Raw genomic sequence first — 18,268 nt, forward strand, 5'->3', positions numbered from 1 at the left:
ACACACACACACTGCACACACACACTGCACATACACGCTGCACATACACATACACATACACGCACACACAAACAGAAACATACACGCGCACACACACTGCACATACACGTGCACACACACACTGCACATACACGCACATACACGCACACACACACTGCACACACACACTGCACATACACGCACACTGCACGCACACACGCACACTGCACGCACACTGCACGCACACACACACACACGCACACTGCACATACACACACACTGCACACGCACACACACTGCATATACACGCACACACACACACACACACACACACACACACACAATGCGCATACATACACATGTATACACACACTGCACCTACAGTAGATGTCAGCCTGTCTCCTCTTCAGTTCCTCTAGACTCCGGCAGTTAATGGACGGTTGGTGACATCATGGTGACTTGACCGTGATTTCACCAAAGGTCCTTAAGCAATACTAACCTCAGAATAGAAATGCTGGGGGCGCTTAAGAGAGTGGTGGTCCTGAGATATTGTCCAGTCAGGGGGGACTGGGAAGGGTGCTTTTATGTAATGCCATTGCTAGTTCCTCTAGACTCCTATAATTAAAGGCCTTTTGGTGACATCATATTTATTTATTATTATTATTATTATTATTATTATTATTATTATTATTATTATATGTATACATATGAGGGGACCTGGGTAACTGACCAGTTTTTCCCCTCGCCAAATACTCCAGTCCTGACGGTAACTATGGCTTATTTTGGATTAGTGCTGATATTTCCCGCATACTCCAAAAATTCTATAAAATCATTCTACGGCTCATTTTCAAGGTAGGTCTTATTTTTGGGGAAACACCTTAGCAGTTCTGCAAAGACAAAGAGTCAAAAACTGAACATTTCAGAATCTATAAATTGTTTGGTTCCCAATCTCTCGGCTTCTTGGACCCCGGTGAGCATCCCTCCCTATCAGCCCGTCCCTCCCAGAAGCATGCAGTGTCAAAGGGGTGAAGGTTCTAGCCCAAAATAAAGGATTAAAAAACTCCAGAGAGTGGGGATCCAAATGTTTTGGGGGTCCGTCTGTAAGAATGACATGAAAGGAGGAGGCTTATGGGGGCGTCCCAGCAGTCACCCCTGAGCTTGTCAGTTATGGGGGAGTTATAACAGGCAGTAACAATATTAGTAACATGATTTTATCTCAGGCCGCACTCCCGCTGTTGTTCTCTGGAGTCACCTGTATCTGCTCCTACCTTTCCTGATGTCTTGATCCCTTTGGCAAGTGATGCATAGACGATGACCCAGGCCAGGAAAAGAGAATAGACGAGCGGCCATCGGATTTCACCAGGATACTCGATGCCAGCGGAAATCTTCAGCATATTGTACCTGAGATAAGGGGACTATTACAAATTATATACAGGGGAGTGTTTATTCCACTGTGCAGGGTCCACAGATGATTGACAGCAGCACATAACCAGCTCTGCGCCCCCACGCCTGTTACATGGACAGGGATTATTCTCATCTTGGTAAATGGGTTGTAAAAACTAACAACTTTTTATTAAAAATCCCTAGGATCTTTAGTTCTATAGTTTACTGCTAATTACCTAGGTTACCGGCCACCTCTGCAGTCTGTCAGGGGTGGCCAGTTTCCGAAATCAAGGAGCTATAAAGCTTACAAGTGCGACTCTGAATCTGGCAGGACGACTAAATCGGGACAATTCATCTGTCCAAACAAACAAGCGGAGAAGCAGAGGAGCTGCGTGCTGCTGAACATGGAAGAAGGGAATACCGCTTTAAAGGATATTATATATTATTATAGCGCCACTTATTCCATGGCGCTTTACATGTGAGATGTATACTTTTGCAAAAAAAAAAAATGTAAAGAATGAAGCAAGTTTGCAAATAACCCAAATTAGAAAGTCTCCTACCGTTTTGCGTATGCAGCTCTAATGCGGAGCCATGTGCTTTTGTGGTTCTAAGTAACATAAATGTTTAGTGTATTCTTTTCCTGCAGCTATGTGTTTAGTTTATTTCCTCTGACACCCGTAAGTATGTGGGGTAAAACATACAATAGTCAGTAAATATAAACTCCAACTACTCTGCAATATGTTTTCAGTCTGTTGCTTAAAAATAAAGTGTCTGGTTGTGCATGGAAACCATCAGCAAGCTGTTGTTGATGGATAGGACTTTGACACTGTATCTATTTAGTACTTTTGGTGCATAGATGTTTCCTCCTAGGTGGAGGGGAGTGATTAATACTATTATTTTGGAAATGTAAGGGCAGGAAACACTATAGGCACCTCTGTGTGATAAGGACTATAGCATTAGTTCTATTCCGAGAGGGCAACTCTGTGTATGTATATGTATATATATATATATATATATATATATATATATATATATATATATATACACAATTTGTATTTTATCAGCAAGAGAATAAATTCTGAACTGAATCTTTGTTTTAGATGCAAAAAAAGGGATTGCAGTGAGCCTGCTTGCTGATGGTTTCCATAATTAAAATTAGTTAAAACAGCAAAACTAAGCTGGTGCAGATGTGTTATAAGGATACATATTTGTATGTCTGCTCACTATTACCCCCTGCCTTGTGAATTATCAGCCTATCAGACCAGTGAGAGACAAAAACCAAGTCTTACTTGAAGTATTCCTCACTTCCGCTGACAAAGGTCTTGTTGGCGTGGCTGGTATAGTTCACCATTGTCAAGTTTGGATAGGCGGTCATACAGAACGTGCTGTTCTTGATTTGAATTTTTGGTTGGTCCCCAATGAGACAGGAATCTGAGGAGACATGATAAATGGGAAGACGGGGGGTGAGGACAGTCCTTGGTGGTGGGCACCAACTGCTATTCTGTCTTCCCATGCTTTACACTGCAGCTTTGCTTTCTCTGATAACATGAGGCCTCATGAGGAGCAAACATTTACTTATTTGTTTATATTTTACAATATTGACCTTTTTATTTCTAAATATTTGACATTCGCCGACATAAGTTGTACCGCATTGCATATAATTATATGACCCACACTGTGTGATGTATGTCAGCAAATTTGATATCCGAATCATTGAATATGAGAAAATGTTACGCTTTATACAATGACCCCCAAATATCCATCCATGTCAGGTGGGGAACACACTGCTTATAAACCAATCACCACTTGGGGTGTTTATTACATGGACTGGCCACAGGAGGGCGCATGAGTGCTGCTATATCTCCATTCTGTGTGCAAAGTCTCAGTGTCCAGACCATAAATTAGATAAAACAAGTTTACTTGTATTGATCAATATAACTTTTACCTTAAACGCCTTGTTCTAGCATGTTCTAGCATGTTACAATAACCTGCACATAAAGGGGTTAATTCAACTTCTTTGACCCCAATTCCAGATGAGGCCCCGAACTATCATGGGCAAGTTCTGACACTAGTGTGTTCCTATGTAGGAAAGAAGTCTTAGTGCTCTGTGAGACACCAGGGCTCAAATACACTAAGTACCTGAGCACGGCCGCCTCCACCACCATCAAATAGACTTTTTTTTTTAATAGTAAAAAGAAAGCATTCTTATCACTTTAATAATATAACTCTATAATGCCTGGAGCTTTTTGTGATACAGAGAAAAATTTTAAAATCTTGTTTTCCAGAAGCCACCACTGGGGGGAGCTCATTGTACCTAGATTTATACAGATCCTGTAATTTCTGATATTTAAAAAAAAAAAAAATGTGTGAAAATGTAGTGAGATTAGTCACTGACTAATATAGTGTTTAATCTGCTGCTTACTGCGAGCAGGCGGTTATCGCTCCTCTTATCACTCGCTAATGAAAAGAATAGCACGTCTCTTATTTCGACTGATCCCTGGCTCTCCCAATACCTCCTTGTGTCAGGATAGATTGTTTCACATGCTGGACATCATATTGTCCTGGAAGGATGGTGTGTCACATGCTGGACATCATATTGTCCTGGAAGGATTGTGTTTCACATGTTGGACAACATATTGTCCTGGAAGGATGGTGTTTCACATGTTGGGCAACATATTGTCCTGGAAGGATTGTGTTTCACATGTTGGGCAACATATTGTCCTGGAAGGATTGTGTGTCACATGTTGAGCAACATATTGTCCTGGAAGGATTGTGTGTCACATGTTGAGCATCATATTGTCCTGGAAGGATTGTGTGTCACATGTTGAGCATCATATTGTCCTGGAAGGATGGTGTTTCACATGTTGGGCAACATATTGTCCTGGAAGGATTGTGTTTCACATGTTGGGCAACATATTGTCCTGGAAGGATTTTGTGTCACATGTTGGACAACATATTGTCCTGGAAGGATGGTGTTTCACATGTTGGGCAACATATTGTCCTGGAAGGATTGTGTTTCACATGTTGGGCAACATATTGTCCTGGAAGGATTGTGTGTCACATGTTGAGCAACATATTGTCCTGGAAGGATTGTGTGTCACATGTTGAGCATCATATTGTCCTGGAAGGATTGTGTGTCACATGTTGAGCATCATATTGTCCTGGAAGGATGGTGTTTCACATGTTGGGCAACATATTGTCCTGGAAGGATTGTGTTTCACATGTTGGGCAACATATTGTCCTGGAAGGATGGTGTGTCACATGTTGAGCATCATATTGTCCTGGAAGGATTGTGTTTCACATGTTGAGCATCATATTGTCCTGGAAGGATTGTGTGTCACATGTTGAGCATCATATTGTCCTGGAAGGATGGTGTGTCACATGCTGGGCAACATATTGTCCGTAGGAGGATTGTTTCACATGCTGGGCAACATATTGTCCTTGGAAGGATTTGGTTTCATGTTTTGGGCGACAACATATTGTCCTGGAAGGATTGTGTGTCACATGTGTTCAGTGAGCTTTCCCTATCCCCATTAGTGGAAGGATTTTATTATACTTTCACATGTTCTATATCAGGCGGATTCTTGGTCACAACTTACCCAGTAACAGTCTGTTTTTATCTTTACAGTCCGGCGTGTTCCATGGATTTTCACATGACGCCCAGGGTAACACAGACACGAATGAGGCGAATAGATAGAAGAGGGTATAGCACATGATGATGTTGTAGTATATGGCTATCAGCACAGAGATAATCAGCATTGCGATCCCGCAGCCTGGGGAGAGGGGAGACGCGGCCGTTATACAACTTCTGAAATTCGCTAAACATTTCCCATTAAAATGTGCAAAGAATGAAAACAAATAAAACATATTTTAGTGTTTTAATTATTTAGTTAATCGCACATTTCGCAGGAGGAAGGGACAATTTGTAGCATCGTTAACCGGTAATAGAATCCTATAACCAATAGAATATTAACTAAACGAATGTTTCATGATATGATGAACATTGCTGACAGCAAAGAAAGACATAAAACTGCAGCCGGACAGCAATTTAAAGATGTAATAATCCAGAGTGAAAGACTTTTATTATTGCCCTTATACCTGCAAATGGCGTAAAATAATCACAAATTATGACGCATGCCATAAATACGAAATATTTTGCAACTCTTTAAACTTTTACTGCAGCTCACCAGTCTTGGAATATCTGACCCATTGCTTTTTACCTACTAGGTTTGCAGGAAACTTGGAGTTTTTATTAGGCCTCAAGTTATGGGGGCTCTGTTGTAATCGGATGTAACTATAATCCAAGCTTTCATCAAAGTTAAATCTCCAAAATGTAGGACTCATGACCTGTAACGTATTTTTTGAAAAAAGCACCAAGGCCCTCCTATAACTTTTTTAGTGAATCAACCATTATAACATCATGTGGCAGGGTGTTTCATAGTCTCACTGCTTGTACAATAAAGAATCCATAGTCTGACTGCTCACACAGTACAGAAACCATAGTCTCAATGCTCGTAAAGTAAAGAATCCATAGTCGCACAGCTCACACAGTAAAGAACCCATAGTCTCACTGCTCGTACAGTAAAGAATCCAGTCTCACTGCTCACACAGTGAAGAATTCATAGTCTCACTGCTCACACAGTAAAGAACCCATAGTATCACTGCTCACTTAGTAAAGAACCCATAGTCTCACTGCTCATACAGTAAAGAACCCATAGTCTCATTGCTCACACAGTAAAGAACCCATAGTGTCACTGCTCTTACAGTAAAGAACCCATAGTGTCACTGCTCTTACAGTAAAGAACCCATAGTGTCACTGCTCTTACAGTAAAGAACCCATAGTGTCACTGCTCTTACAGTAAAGAACCCATAGTGTCACTGCTCTTACAGTAAAGAACCCATAGTGTCACTGCTCTTACAGTAAAGAACCCATAGTGTCACTGCTCTTACAGTAAAGAACCCATAGTGTCACTGCTCTTACAGTAAAGAACCCATAGTGTCACTGCTCTTACAGTAAAGAACCCATAGTGTCACTGCTCTTACAGTAAAGAACCCATAGTGTCACTGCTCTTACAGTAAAGAACCCATAGTGTCACTGCTTACACAGTAAAGAACCCATAGTGTCACTGCTTACACAGTAAAGAACCCATAGTCTCACTTTTTGCACAGTGATGAATCACTGCCTGTGATCATCATGATGAAACTTTCTTTTCTGTAGATGTAGAAGATGCTCACTTACCCTGCAGAACTAGGTCTAAAAATCTCATTCTACAGATCTCTCTACTGTTCATTCATATATTTGTACATTGACCCCAAACCTCAATTTTTTTTTCCAAACTGAATAACTCCAAGTTTGATAACCCCTCTCCTGCAGACCACCCATTCCCTTGATAACCTCGGTCGCTATTCTCTGCACCCGCTCTAGCTCAGCTGTGTCTTTCTTACAGACCTAAGACCAAAATTGTGCACAGTGTCTGCAATATCAATTTGTATAGAGAAAAAACTGTGTTCTTGTCATCAGCATCTTTGCCTCTTTTAATGCATCCCATGGCTTTATTTGCATGTAATGAAACGGTAGATGCTAGAACCACCTGATCCGAATCCTAGTTCGGATCAATATTTGATGGGTGTCCAACCATTTTTTTCTCCTGTACTTGTGATATTTGCCCTGTTTTTAATAGCTATATGCATTTCAATAAAGACATATTTTTTTAACATATTTTGGCCTCATGCGAAGGGTTGTTTTTCTGTTTTCATCAATATTTGATGAGACAAATTTTATAATATATTTTTATAGAGGCTGAAGCTCTTTTTCTCAAAGTTCCCCAAATTTTCTGCATTGATATTGAATTCAATGATGCAATTCTGTCTTCTGGCAGCCACCACTAGATGGAGCTAAAGAGCCAACTAGAGAGCTAAAAGTCCTGATGTACAGGGGGGGGATAGTGTGTGTGACCCCATAAACTTCATACTATACTAACAAGAAATTCGAGCCTACAAACATTGCTTCTGTTGGCCATTGTTCTCTGAAAACTAACAAACTGATGAGAAACAACAAGTCCAATAATATCCTCTTTACAAGGTTTAACTCTATTTGCAGAACGCACAGCTCAGAAAATGGATGGGAACTGCCAGAAAAGCTCTGCTCACCTGGCTCCACAATGTGCATGAGACTTTTTAATTATAAATTAAAGAAAATGCTACAGAAATTAATCATGTACTAAACATCCAGATTATTATATCTAATTTATCACATTCTTGGAGGTAAATTTCGATTCAATCCAGCTCATTTATCTTGTTAATTCGATATATTTTGCAACTTTCTAATATACGTTAAGACAGATTTACTAATCCTGAGTAATATGCAGAGACAAGACCAAGTAATATGCAGATTAAATGTAGACTAGACCTTCTGATGGTCCAAATGTATCACAAAGGATCATGCTGGATGATGCAAAAACTGTGCAAACCACATAATGAGTGCTGTGCGGGGACGTACACCAGATTGTATTTATGGTGAATTTATCTTATTTATTGTCCTTCAATTAATCATCATTTTCAACATCTTCGTCTGCTCTTTAGTCCTGACCTAATAGTTATCATAGCAGAGAGTTTGTTGCATTTGCATCCAGTCTATACAACTCTTTGCAAGACATCTTTAGGATGATACATTTAATCTGCACTAAAATGCAACAGGAAAACAAATCTGATGCTAATGTATTTAGTCTGCAGACAATCATCTATAAAGTTAGAGAATATTGTTTAATTCTGATGTTTTCATTCAATGGACAGGGATGGAATGAAACAGAAAGTTTCATTTATACAATGAGTAAGTTTTATTAACAAAAAAATCCTTCTTTAACATTGAGTTTGGTCTCAGACCCTTAGACTATGTTCAAACGCAGCATTTTTTGTGTATTTCATTTTTGTTTCTGCTTCCAAAACTTTCTCCCCTAGCAATAAAAACTACATGCCAAACCCCCTTTTTCTCAGCACTTTTGCTGCATTTTCCTTGGCATTTTTGCTGCTTTTTTTTTTTTAGGAGAATATTACATTTTTTTCTTTGTTTACACTACATGTTTAAGAAACTTAGTTTTATTCACCGAAAGTGTTTAAAAAACGCCGTTGCGTGTTTTGCAGTGTTTTTTTTCTCTCTTATTACTTTTATCGGTGAAAAAAGAATGCAAAAATGCTGAGAGAATTGACCTGCTGCAGATTTTTTTTTTTAAAATGCTGCGGTTCTTAAATTTAGGCAGAAATTAAACAACAACAAAAAGTGTGTGCATGAGATTTTCTGAAATCTCATACCTTTTGTTGGTTCTGTATAAAAGCAACTTTAATTCACAGAAATCATGCAGGAACAAAAATACAGAGAACAGCTTATAACATAAGTGTGTGTGTGTATATATATATATATATATATATATATATATATATAATCTGCCAATTAGTATGTAAATATCTCAAATGATTTTATTTTTTTAGACTTAATTTTTAATCTACAGCCTATTGAGAATGAGTTCTGGATGATATTTATTGGAAGAAGCTTAGATTAGAATTGTAAAGTTTTGAAATGTCCTAAATGTGACTCCGAATCAAGATTCAAAGAAGCTTTATTGGCAGGACCAAATACGCATCAGTTTTATGTTAATGTTGTGGTTACATCCAAAGTTTGCCCTTTCTGGTTTGAGAAGATGCTACATGTGGTCATCTCTTGTCTTTTTTTGCTCTTTTTGTAGAATTTTGTGACAATTTATTAAGTTCGTCTGCTAGTGAGGTTGTGACCCATCTACTTCTCTTAACTCGTGTTATCACTCTTAGAAATTCTCACATTTCAGGTTTGGTATAAACTTAGTTATAAAGAGTGATAAGGCTATAAAGAAATTGTCTAATTCTTCAAAAGTGAAAAAGTTACAAACTGGCACTAGTTTTATTAGTTACCGTAAGTCCTTTTTTATTCCTGGTTTGGGTGAGTTTGCGATGTTATTTATTGCAGGTGATACACTGTTTTATAAATGACAAATATAAAAAAAAAAAAAAAAAAAAAACTTCAGAGATGATTAAGGAAACAACATATGATTCAAACATCCTTTTTCATAAACAAAACCAAGAATTTAGACCATACATTGAGAATCTGGATCTCGGCGGATGAGTTTTCACACTAAAAATGTTGGATCTATATTTGCAAGAATATGTGAAATCCAGATCATACACTAGAGAAAGAAGTGAGAAAATACATAGATGATCCGCATACCTTAGATATGACACTGTGAATCTAGAACATCCATATCAGAGTGATGATGCTCTGGAGCATCCAGAAGAACGATCACCAACACTAAGGTTATGTTCACACATTGCTTTTTTGCAGCACTTTTTAATTTAAATTAAAAGCAGCAATTCAGCTTCTTCCAAAAAAATGCAGGTTTTTACAATGTTTCTTACAGCTTTTATCGCATTTTTGTCTGGGTACATTAGCATCTTGTGCATGTTGATAAAGTTTAGTGCATAAAAAAAAAATCAGATTCAATTTCATCATGTTTTGGCTAAAAAAATACAGCAAAACCTGATACCTGCATTTTTTGCAGTGTTTTTGCACCACCCATTTCTTTCAATGGGCGAAAAACACTGCAAAAGCGCTGAAACAAATGACATGCTGCAATTTGCAAAAGCACAGCTGTTTGACAAAACAGTCAGAAAAAAAACAAGCTGGGTGCATGAGATTTCTGAAATCTCAGACTTTGCTGGTACTGTGAAATGCAGCTGAAAATTAGAATAAAAAAAAAAAACGCTGAAAAAATACAACGTGTGAACATAACCTTAGATCAGAAATAATCTATTTCATTCTCCAAACAAGACTTTAAAAGTAAGAAATCAAGATCTTACATTAGTCAGAATAAGAACAATAAGGAAATCGTGTCAAAATCAAGAAAAAAAACCTTGAAATCTAGAACATATGATAAAGCAGAGGAAACCTTCATAACTAGATTCATTACATTCCAAAAGTTTGGACGCACCTTCTCATTTAAAGATTTTTCTGTATTTTCATGAATATGAAAATTGTAAATTCACACTGAAGGCATCAAAACTATGAATTAACACATGTGGAATTATATACTTAACAAAAAAGCGTGAAACAACTGAAATTATGTCTTATATTCTAGGTTCTTCAAAGTAGCCACCTTTTGCTTTGATGACTGCTTTGCACACTCTTGGCATTCTCTTGATTAGCTTCAAGAGGTAGTCACCAGGACTTGTTTTCAATTCACAGGTGTGCCCTGTCAGGTTTAGTAAGTGGGATTTCTTGCCTTATAAATGGGGTTGAGACCATCAGCTGACAGTCCTACTGAATAGACTGTTAGCTGCTTTTTTCTTACCATAATACAAATTCTAAGTAAAGAAAAACGAGTGGCCATCATTACTTTAAGAAATGAAGGTCAGTCAGTCCGAAAAATTGGGCAAACTTTGAAAGTGTCCCCAATTGCAGTGAAAAAAACCATCAAGCGCTACAAAGAAACTGGCTCACATGAAGACCGCCCCAGGAAAGGAAGACCAAGAGTCACCTCTGCTTCTGAGGATAAGTTTATCCGAGTCCCCAGCCTCAGAAATCGCAGGTTAACAGCAGCTCAGATTAGAGACCAGGTCAATGCCACACAGAGTTCTAGCAGCAGACACATCTCTACAACAACTGTTAAGAGGAGACTTTGTGCAGCAGGCCTTCATGGTAAAATAGCTGCTAGGAAACCACTGCTAAGGACAGGCAACAAGCAGAAGAGACTTGTTTGGGATAAAGAACACAAGGAATGTACATTAGACCAGTGGAAATCTGTGCTTTGGTCTGATGAATCCAAATTTGAGATCTTTGGTTCCAACCACCGTGTCTTTGTGCGACGCAGAAAAGGTGAACGGATGGACTCTACATGCCTGGTTCCCACCGTGAAGCATGGAGGAGGTGGTGTGGTGGTGTGGGGGGGCTTTGCTGGGGACACTGTTGGGGATTTATTCAAAATTGAAGGCATGCTGAACCAGCATGGCTACCACAGCATCTTGCAGCGGCATGCTATTCCATCCGGTTTGCGTTCAGTTGGACCATCATTTATTTTTCAACAGGACAATGACCCCAAACACACCTCCAGGCTGTGTAAGGGCTATTTGACCAAGAAGGAGAGTGATGGGGTGCTACGCCAGATGACCTGGCCTCCACAGTCACCAGACCTGAACCCAATCGAGATGGTTTGGGTTGAGCTGGACCGCAGAGTGAAGGCAAAAGGGCCAACAAGTGCTAAGCATCTCTGGGAACTCCTTCAAGATTGTTGGAAGACCATTCCCGGTGACTACCTCTTGAAGCTCATCAAGAGAATGCCAAGAGTGTGCAAAGCAGTCATCAAAGCAAAAGGTGGCTACTTTGAAGAACCTAGAATATAAGACATAATTTCAGTTGTTTCGCACTTTTTTGTTAAGTATATAATTCCACATGTGTTAATTTATAGATTTGATGCCTTCAGTTTGAATGTACAATTATCATAGTCATGAAAATACAGAAAAATCTTTAAATGAGCAAGTGTGTCCAAACTTTTGGTCTGTACTGTATATGAGTGCTAATCTAGATCGTATATGAAACAAGAGGGGAAAATCTAGAACACACATCTGGGAGAACATTATAATCAGTGATATATGTCAAACAGATAATAAATATATAAATTATTTTTAAAAAAGTATAAGAAAAATAGATTTTTCACTTTGAAATAAAAGCTAAAAGATATGGCTGATCTAAGCACCAGGCAGATACAACTGAGCAAAAACATCAATAATCTAGCATGTGAGAAAACAAGATGAGAACAGCACCTTTATATCTGGCACATAAATGCCAGAACAATAAGAGAGTAGAACGTACAAAAATGGAAACCTGGGTGTAAAAACGTAAAAATATGTCATATAATTATAGAGGTACTCCCAGAGATTTGGGTATCACATAGGGAATATTACAGATAAAGCAAAGTGCGCCCTTTCTCACCCAATCATCAATCTATGAAAAGTCCCAAAACAATAAACTATGGAGAAAAAAAAACAGTTTGCAAGAGGATGATGATCTAACCCAGTGAGGGAGTCACCACAATGCTTCTATCACTAAAGGAATGAGATTAAAAAAAAAGTGGTAGACTTGAAAAATATCTTCAGCAAAAAAGATAGGGAACCAGTTCTAAGGTTCTAGAAGTCAACTGGACCACATGGATAGCTGTAATTAAAGGGCGACAATCTGTCCAAAATGACTGATCAAGCCAAGATAGATGTTCTTCATCTTTCTCCACCCTTATTTGTTTTCTGTAAGGTCAGAGCTGTCGGCGAAGAAGAAGGTGGAGATAGATGGAAAACAAGTAGATGGGACGGTGTAACAAAGTATTCAGCCCAGTGATTATTGTAAACTGTTGTTTTGTGCTGACAGAATCCCTTCAATCTTCCCAAGATTTCATCCCCAAAATGACACCGTCCCAGAACAACATCTGCAGACCCTCAGCTTCTCCAGCATCACCTGAAGACCTATACCGCACCCTACCATTGAGGGAAGTGTAAGTCCAGCATTGTATCAATGGTCAACAACAAACAAAATAACCAAAACCAATAGGCAAAAAAAATAAACTAGGGGCATTCATGTTACTAGTATAGGATATAAGAAAGATATGTGGTTGGTGAAAGCAGAGTTGGGCTTGGGTTATATAACATGCCGTGTTGGATGGTGGGTTATACAACAGACCCCCTGCTAGGACTCTCCTTTGGCACTTTATTATACAGGGGGTCCCTAAAGTCTGGATACATAGACACAAATACATATTATCAAGAAATGAAATATATCAACAACATTTTATTCAATCGGAATACTAAATAACTTCTGCAATATGATTTCCATCATTCGTGATGCAAAGGTTGAAGCAAAATTCACGTGAACTCGATGGAATAAATCCACATTCTAGTTAAAGAGAATTCCTATGTGTCCAGACTTTAGGGACACCGAGTACTGTCTAAAAAACACCCTATATATGTATCATAGAGAATGGTGCCCAAACAACACTTCCGTACAGCGGCTGACACCATTGTTACAACTACTCACATTTAAAGGATCTTAAAGAAGGTGTCCACTACTTTGACCATTTCTTGTGATACCCCTCTCTTGTCCTCCATAAAATAATAAAGCTTATACACACCTCCCGTGCCGGTGGCATTCCCGCAGTGTCGGCACTTGCTCTCCCAGGGGCGTTGTTGTGACACGTGATGCCGGCGCCCAATCAGAGCTGGCGTCACTGTCTCCACCTCCTGTCGAATTAATCATGAACAGGAAGTCAGAGATCAGCTGATCCCGGACTTCCGCTTCACGCTCAATTTGTCCAAAGGCAGGGTCGGTGACATCAGCGCTGATTGGGCGCCGGCGTCACGTGTCCCAACAACCGCACAAGAGCCCCAGAAAGAGCAAGTTCCGACATCTTGGGAACGGCACGAGCATGGGAAGGGAATATAGGCTTTATTAGTTTATGGGGGACAAACATTTTGATCAAGAAGGGGTTGTCCTTGTAGTGGACAACCCTCTTAAATGCAAGTACTACAGGAATAAAGATCCTAGACAGCGACTGAAAGTATAAACCCCAGATAACACAAATACACTACACACAGACACCTATATCCCTCACCCAATAAACATTACATTTTGCCCCACGTACACCGACAGCACACCTTCTACTGTCCAGATTTATCTGCAACATATGCATATGCAGACACTCAAACAAACATTTGGAATAGCACAAGGTGATATCTGCATTAAGTAGAGCTACTTTGCATGGAAACACAATCCACACCACTCAAGCTGTTCTTGGGCACAGGTACTTTGCATGGAAATACAATAAATGCCACTCAAGCCAACCGTTGGCATAGCACATGGTGATATATGTATTAGGTAGAGCTACTTTGCATAGAACCACAATCCACTCCACTCAAGCCAGTGAGAGAGAAGAGCTATAATATAGAGACATCGCGTGAGCAGCCTGTGATCTAGAACCCTCAGACTCTGATGAGCAAGAGGTAACAATGTTTTGAACTTCTGACTTTCAGGCTCCATATCTCATTATCCACTTCCGCTTCCAACATGAGACCACCATCATTTTATAGACAATCATCTTGGCTATCTCATACATAAATGAGACTTGCAACTATTTAGCATATGATTAGTTATGCAGATTCTTGTCATGTCACTGGATTGTTACTGTTTTGATCCTAAATTTTAATTATGTTGTTAGCATTTTGTAATTCCACCTTTGGCTTTCATCACTGCTTAATCCTTCTGGTCAATCAGATTCAAACATGTCTCCACCAAGATCTGATCCCAGGTCTCTTCTACACGTTCTCCATGTTGGTGCATACTGGTCGCCTCACTTGGGTCTGTATACAGGTTTTTTTTTTTTTTCAATTCTACCCACAAGTGTTGTATTGGGTTGAGGTCTGGGGACTGTTGGGGCCAATGCAGCACCTCTACCTCATTGTCACTGAACCATTTATTCACCAATCTCGACGTATGCTTCGGGTCATTGTCCTGCTGGAACACTATATCGTCCTTTTCATACCCATAGCACTCGAGTGTACGAAGCAACTCATCTTGTAGGATACTCGCACATATCTCAACATTGAGACCATCAATCCTGGTCAAGTATCCAGAGCCTTTGGCTGTGAAACAGCTCCATATCATCAGGCTTCCTTCACTGAACTTGATGTTTCCTTCAATTTCTCAATCCGTTAGCCTCTTTTTCCTTTGTTTCTTCCTGACCTATTTGCTCCTATCAGAGCCTAGTCTATTGACCAAGTCTCTCCAAGTCGCCCATTTCCAGTTTTTTCGTACTTTTTTGCAGTCTTGAGCAGACGCTTGTTATGACCATATTTATGTTGAGGCTTCTTGACCTTTTTTCGGGCCACCATTCCAGACTTGTGTAATGTGCATTGCATGGTGCTTGCATCGACGTCTGTGTGATCTCACTATTGGGAAGCACACAATCCATCTTGTCTGTAGCGTCACAACTGATAAACCTTGGGATAAGCCGACTTGTTGACTTCGAAAGTTTGCCTGGATGTACACCATTTGGCTTCTTGAATGGATGGACGGACTTCATTTCGTGTTCTCCAACTGTGATGCCACTCACATGATGCAGTTTTCCTATTGTCTTGGCCAAGACCGCTATCGATGAGCTGGATGATGCGGTTTTTCTTCTCTTGGGAAATAGTCTTCAGGGCTGCTCCTCGATTTGAACCAAAGACATTTCACTTGGGAATCAACCTAATCAACCTAATACACTAAGCTATTAGAGAATGTGAGAACAGGTTGTATTTAGTAGCATTCAGGAAGAAAATTATTTTTCCACCACCATGAGCAAAACAGTAACAATGCAGTGACCTGACAAGAATCTAATCATATACTAAATAGCTGCAAGTCAAATATATGATTGTCTATAAACTGACGGTAGTTTCATGTTGGAAGCAGTAGTGGATGGTGAGATATGGAGCCTGAAAGTCACGAGTTGAAAACATGTATTCAGATAAAAGAACATTCAATGTAATATGGAGAGCAGATATAAATAACATGATAAAGAAGAGAAAGGATAAAACATGAATAACCTAGAACATAAAACAGATCAAAGGACACAAGATTAAGTCGAGTAAAAATCCCAGGCGATCAGGAATGAGAAGACAGTTGTCACATGAAGGTAATGGAGACGGCTTGTCATCTAGAACTGCTGGTGGTCGTATGACGAATACTAATAAGGAGACCAAGTAGTAAGAAGTAGAATCCCATTACTGATTAGACAGAGAACATGGCATCCGAAATATGTAAATTCACACTTGATTCCAAAATGATGGTTCTTGGGGAGATAGTTTATTTTTTAATACAAATGGTTTAGGGAAACCTCTGACCGATGAGACCGAATGTGCCCAGACTTCTCTGTAGTCTCTTGAATCAGCTAAAAAAAAAATGTTTTTCAATGTTTCTAGGCCAAATACTCCAAATTTAAAAAAAAAAACAAAAAACAAAGTACCAACAAAATTATAATACACAAAGTTGCAAATTAAAGAGGCATGTCATGTATCCTCAGGGTAATCTAGATCACAACACATCCGTCATGCTTTGTAACACCTAGAACATTTTACATAATGTATCAGGGGTTGATGGATGCTATAAACTTTAGTTGCCATTCCAGATAATCAATGATAATCAATGGACAACAAAAAATATTCAGATACAAGCCTTCCCGCATCACAATCCAGGCCTTCACTTCATGCCTGAGTCCCAGAATGGGAGAGGATATGTTGGATGAAAGCATCAGGGTGCAACACCATGGCTACCCTTGGCATATGTGAGGTCAAATACCCATGAGATGATATGAGCAATCTAGAACAGAATATTAGTATAACCTTTCTAGCAAGCAGAAGTGACAAAGTGTGGGATCTAGAACAACATATACCATCCACCATACCAAGGACATACATATCATGGAGAGCATAGAGAGCCACTATGGAGATCAGTGAAGGAAGGAGCTCCAGGTGGATGTAGAGTTCTCCTCTGCTCCGTAGGCCATGTACACTACATTTGGCTTCTTCTCTTAAGATGAAAAAGGAACAGAATAGGAGAATCTAGACCGTTGTTTAATTTTTGGCAGAGTTGAACAGATGTCATGGTGTGAACATACATTAGGAGGGTTCTTCATTTGGATTATTACTATGGTGTCCCCTGATTTCTCTGTAGAAAATGGGTCATGGAGAACACTATTCCACAACTGGCAGCAGGTTAATCTGATCTAGCAGGTAGCCAAGATGGTAGAACAACCAACAGGCGATAACACAAAGAAACTCTGGATCTCCCCAGACACAATGTATCACAGGGAGGAGAAATGGCGGCGTGTGTGGGAGAAGCTATGGCGTCACTTACCTTGTAATGCAGGAATGGCTTTCCACACAGAGATGGGGCCCTGACTGGCAAATTGTCCAAGTGACACCTCCAAAAGGAAAATGGGGATCCCGGCCAGAGCCAACATGGTCAAGTAGGGAATAAGGAAAGCACCTGAGAGAAGACAGAGCAATGAGATAGTAAGAAGCCTTAAAGAGGTTTTCCCATTAACAAAGTTAATTCTAATCAACATTTTAATAAATACATCTTGGAATAATATTTTCCACAATTGGATGTTTTAAAAAAAAATGTTCCTGTGCTGAGATAATCTTATAACTGTGCCCCTGCTGTGTACTGTGTAGTGGCCGTGTCTGACCGTACAGGAACATGGTCTGATCATACCACAGCTCCTGGGCAGGGGAGGAAGCAAAAGAGTATACATACAGGACTGCACGGGATCACAGATGATTCTTTCTGTGAGGCAAAACATTTCACTGCCTTTTTTTTTTAGTGTTTTATGTTTGGAAGTTAAATTCCAGTTTCTGCACTCTTCAATGGTTTTCCCACAAACAAAGTACATTTTAAGCAAAATATTGAAGAGCGCGGGATCACAAATGATTATTTGTTTGAGGCAAAACATTGCTTAAAACAGGCAGTGAACTGTTTTGCCTCACAGAATTATTTGCGATCCCGTGCAGTCCTATAGGTATACTCTTTTACTTCCTCCCCTGCCCAGGAGCTGTGGTATGATCAGAACATGTCCCTGTACGGTCAGACACGGCCATTACACAGTATACAGCAGGGGCACAGTTATAAGATTATCTCAGCACAGGAACATTTTATTTAAACACATCCAATTGTGGAAATTATTCCAAGATGTATTAAATAAAATGTACTTTGCTTATGGGACAACCCTTTAAGAGTGCAGAAACTGAAATATAACTTCTCAGCATGACACATCTCAGATTATATACGTCTGTCTGTCATCTATCT

General features: G+C 39.5%; 1 protein-coding gene across 1 annotated transcript in view; it reads right to left on the reverse strand.

The window, feature by feature from the left end:
- The window catches only part of SLC6A5 (solute carrier family 6 member 5), a 58,920-nt gene that overhangs the window by 36,500 nt on the left and 4,152 nt on the right, over positions 1–18,268 (reverse strand). The window contains exons 3-6 of the mRNA XM_069738867.1: positions 17,318–17,449; positions 4,962–5,135; positions 2,652–2,793; positions 1,248–1,380 (exon numbers count right to left, since the gene is read on the reverse strand). Coding sequence (XP_069594968.1) covers positions 1,248–1,380; positions 2,652–2,793; positions 4,962–5,135; positions 17,318–17,449 — 581 coding nt within the window. The remainder of the gene's footprint in view (positions 1–1,247; positions 1,381–2,651; positions 2,794–4,961; positions 5,136–17,317; positions 17,450–18,268) is intronic.

This window comes from Ranitomeya imitator, chromosome 9, assembly GCF_032444005.1.
Source record: "Ranitomeya imitator isolate aRanImi1 chromosome 9, aRanImi1.pri, whole genome shotgun sequence".
Classification (NCBI taxonomy): domain Eukaryota; kingdom Metazoa; phylum Chordata; class Amphibia; order Anura; family Dendrobatidae; genus Ranitomeya; species Ranitomeya imitator.